We start from the raw sequence: 3,892 nt of genomic DNA, 5'->3' as shown, positions 1-3,892 counted from the left end.
TTTCACCAAGAAATCTTGCCTCCAAAATACCTGTACATAGCAAATATTACAATTATATTACACATAAACGTGATAAGAACTTTAACAATCAAAATGTCTTATCTTTGATCAAAATATCTACGAATTTTCTTTTGCTTTCATATGCTTTCATTGACTTCAGGAAATAACATAATTTTGATACCAAAGCAAACTTTCCCATCTTCTTGCGAAACAACAGGAACAAATACAAAGCAAACGGGAACATACGCTAGCGTCAAGAATATTAGAGAAAAAAATTCCAATCTATAATACAATTACCCTGTGATTGGTTTCCGTTAAACATTCAGTAATTATCTTTCTCTCAATATTCTGCCCTTATTAAACTCAATTTTAAGTCAGGGTGGACTTGCAATTCCATATTGTCAATACGATTTCAGAGATAAACTTTAAGCCCGCCATACACTAGACGATCTGCCTGCGATCAGATGATAAAGTTTTGTATATATATGTATACTATACTGTCTTCATAAAACTTGTTTCATAATAACAAATTTGCATTAACAGTTTTGAACTCTTGAAATCATTCGATATGATTGACTGAGAGTGAACTTGCAAGAGTGAGATTTATAGATATTGTGATTTTGTTGTACAAGTCTTAAACGGAATCCAAGTTTGCAATACAGGCTTACACTGAGCTGAAACTTAGATTTTAGAAGAGCTAGTACAATAGCATGAATATTATTTATGATATCAAATGAAATGATTTAATTTGGTTATTCTTTAATGACCGTAACAAAAATTCCGTTAATTTTAAGTCATGGTTGCGACTGAATTGTAAAGTATGTGGCGGGCTCTAGCTAGCTAATTTGTGGATCAAATCTTGCAACTGAGATCCAAAGGGGAACTGTCAGCTTCGCTACTAACTTGATTTGAAGGTAGCCTTGAAGGGGCTTCATGGATGACCAAATTGAAAGCAGTTTGTGGGTTCGGATTCTTTAAAGACGATTGACTTTGGTTTGGTTTAACAGATCGATTGGGAGGTCCACTCATAGTAAATGGATTGGTCACAGTATCGACATGGGCAGAGGCATACTTACTATACACAGGGGATACTTGTGTTGGCTTCGTTGGTTGATTATCATATCCTGTTTGCATTGCCTCTATCGGTTCTATCTCTCTTTGGTTGGCGAAATCTTCCAATCTCTGAAGCTCAGTCCGCATTGTTTTTGCCAGGGCGGGGCGAAATCGCTTTGGCGTCGGACGCTGAGGACTTGAAGGAAGAACGTAATCGGGAGGAGGTGGTAGGGTGGTCACAGATGGGAATCGATGGCTTGAATTCTGCGGAGACCGGAAAGGTAACGGTGGGGGACGTAAAATGGTTGGTGGTGGCTTCATTTGGCGGGATGAATTATGGGGAAGCGATGGTCGATGGTGGACCAACATCGGTGAAAACGGGGCTGGAGATCCTTGCTTTCTGGACCCAAAAGATGCATCTTGCTGCTGTATTTCTGATTCGTCTGCATAATGCGAAGGTAAGCTTGGTGGCATTGATGCTAACCTTCTTCTCCCTCTTCTGGGCCTACCAAAGCGTGATGTGAAAGATCTGAGGTGCTGAGAAGCACTCCAGTCGTTGGAAGACTCATCTGAGACATGCGGCGACGAAAGCTGAACATGACTTGAAGTAGGCATATCCAAAATACTTGGACTTCCCTTTTCGATATCCGGTTGATAGGGTGCGTGGGTTACGGTATTGAAGGCACTCAATCGTCTAAGTTGTGCACTTGCTTGAGATTCGGTCAAGAGACTTTGATTGATTAGATCAGATGGAGTCCCCCTGGATGTATTATCTCTCTCTTGATGTCCAGATTGACCACCTAGTAGATACGCTCCTCTGGAGAGATCCGCCTGGAAAGAGTCGTCATAACTTGGTGAGGTTCTGGGCGAAGTATTTCCAGTCATTGACTTAGGATCAATCAGCGAGTTAGCGTTTTTGAGAGCTTCTGCCCTTCCAAAGTCACTACCTCCTTGAGCAATGAGAGAATCCATGTCTCCAATCTTTTCTTTTAGCGCGATCTCCTTTTTCAAATCTTCGAGGACGTTACTCGACGGCAGGCCGTATTTTCGTCTCAGCTTCAGTTCCTCGAGCAGCAATTCTTGGTGAAAGAGCCGCTCAGTTTCTATTCTACGGATTGCATCCACAGCACTCTCAACGTCTGGGTACCTTGACAGGAAGAGGTGTGCATGCGAATCTTCTTCATCTCCTGAATTCATGGATGACACCCGACTTTGAGTTAGCGAAGTGTTAGGTTGATTTTTTTGGAGATCAGGTTTGTCTGAGGTTTCAGGGTTGACATAAGGACTATGGTCTAATTCAAACTTGTTCAGGGGCTGAGGGAAGTCTACGATATGGTCTGCACTGCTCACCGTATTGTTTTCCAGCTCTTGATGATTGGAAACTTGTTCATAACGAAGAGATGGATTAAAGTCAATCGGTGGAGCAGCGAGGTTTGTCGCTGAAATCTGACTATCTTTATAAGAGGCTGGTGATTGATATGGATGGGAAATTGACCGAGGAACCATTCCGAGAGTTTGGATGGGAAATTTTGCTTTAGGCAGAGTATCTACTGGGTGTGGCATGTTAGATCTTGGTACGGAACTCACAGGCCTTCCTCGTCGGGGTTCTCCGAGGTCTACCTTGCTGTTATGAATGCGTTGATAGTGTCTATTCAGATTGGATTTGATTCGAAATCCTTGTGAGCAGATGGAACAAACGAAAGGTTTAGTTTGCTCGTGTGTCACCATATGACGTTCCAGAGTGCTCTGGTTTAAGAATCTCTTAGAGCATACTGGACAAAAGTAACGTGGACGCAGATGGGTTTGAAGATGCATCTGCATGTCCTGTTCATAGTTGAAGGAAACTTTACAGGAAAGGCATTGGTATATCTTTCCTCCTTCTGTATCAATAGTTTCAGTCTTTGGTACTTCCAAGGGTTCTTCGTAGGTGCCCATCCGCGACAGAGAGAATCTGTTTTGCATCCTTGGCCGACGATCGGGGCCTCTCCGTTTCGTATCCATCACGGAGTGGTAGGCAGGCGGGAGACTGTGCTCAAGAACTTCATCTGTGTTTTCATGAAGGACAGTTTCTTGACCAAGATTGGTGACACCCGTTGGGTTGTCAGAGGCAGAGCTCAATGCTTCATCCTGTAGCTGCGTAGAGCTTACAATCTCCCCTGGCGGAAGTGGCAAAGGAGGTTCCTTGAAACCTTGTTTTCCTACACCAACATCATCCATACTCGCAACAGTGCCTTTGATTATCGTAGAAATAAGTGTCGACAAACTGATGGAGGTAGGTCCTACTTTCTCTTCAGCATTTCCATTATTTTTGTTCTCTGTCAGATCCTGTGGGTCCTGATCATTCATTCCATCTGCGTCTCCACCTTCGGGAGAAGGGGGGCTTTGGTTTGGCGAGTCTCCTACTTCCAAAATATCGCATTCTTCGTCCTTCTCCTTCTCATTTCCCATGCTTTCAGTGTCAGGGTTTTCAGTTGGAGCTAAGTCGATTTCATTCACTTCGGCCTCATTTTTAGAATCTGAACTTGTCTCTGGCGTCGATTCCTGAGCTTGAATACCATTCCCATTATCTTCCTTTTCCATTGTCTAAGTCTGTTTCGACGCCTAACATGAAATCATGAAATTGATATCAACATTTCCTAATTGGGCATTTTATATGCTCAGCCGTTGTTTCCGTTGATTGGTATAAAGTTCAAGTTCTCGAGCCCAAATTCCTTCTCTTCAATTTTGTACAACGATCAGTATTTGTCTTGTGGACAAAATATGAATTCCGATATCTACCAGGCCTACTCATACATGTAATATATTACAACTATGCGAATAAACACGTCTGCATTTGGAC

At 42.5% G+C, this 3,892-nt stretch overlaps 1 protein-coding gene across 1 annotated transcript; it reads right to left on the bottom strand.

The window, feature by feature from the left end:
* Window positions 1–259: 259 nt before the first annotated feature.
* Window positions 260–3,633, bottom strand: LOC121422657 (histone-lysine N-methyltransferase MECOM-like). Its single transcript, XM_041617817.1, has one exon. It carries the CDS (start codon window positions 3,631–3,633, stop codon window positions 853–855), a length of 2,781 nt encoding a protein of 926 aa, XP_041473751.1. The 3' UTR covers window positions 260–852.
* Window positions 3,634–3,892: the final 259 nt, after the last annotated feature.

The sequence above is a fragment of the Lytechinus variegatus genome, chromosome 10 (assembly GCF_018143015.1).
Source record: "Lytechinus variegatus isolate NC3 chromosome 10, Lvar_3.0, whole genome shotgun sequence".
Classification (NCBI taxonomy): Eukaryota; Metazoa; Echinodermata; class Echinoidea; order Temnopleuroida; family Toxopneustidae; genus Lytechinus; species Lytechinus variegatus.
The sequence above is the reverse complement of the archived record's forward strand: the minus strand, read 5'-3'. Positions and strand labels throughout refer to the sequence as shown.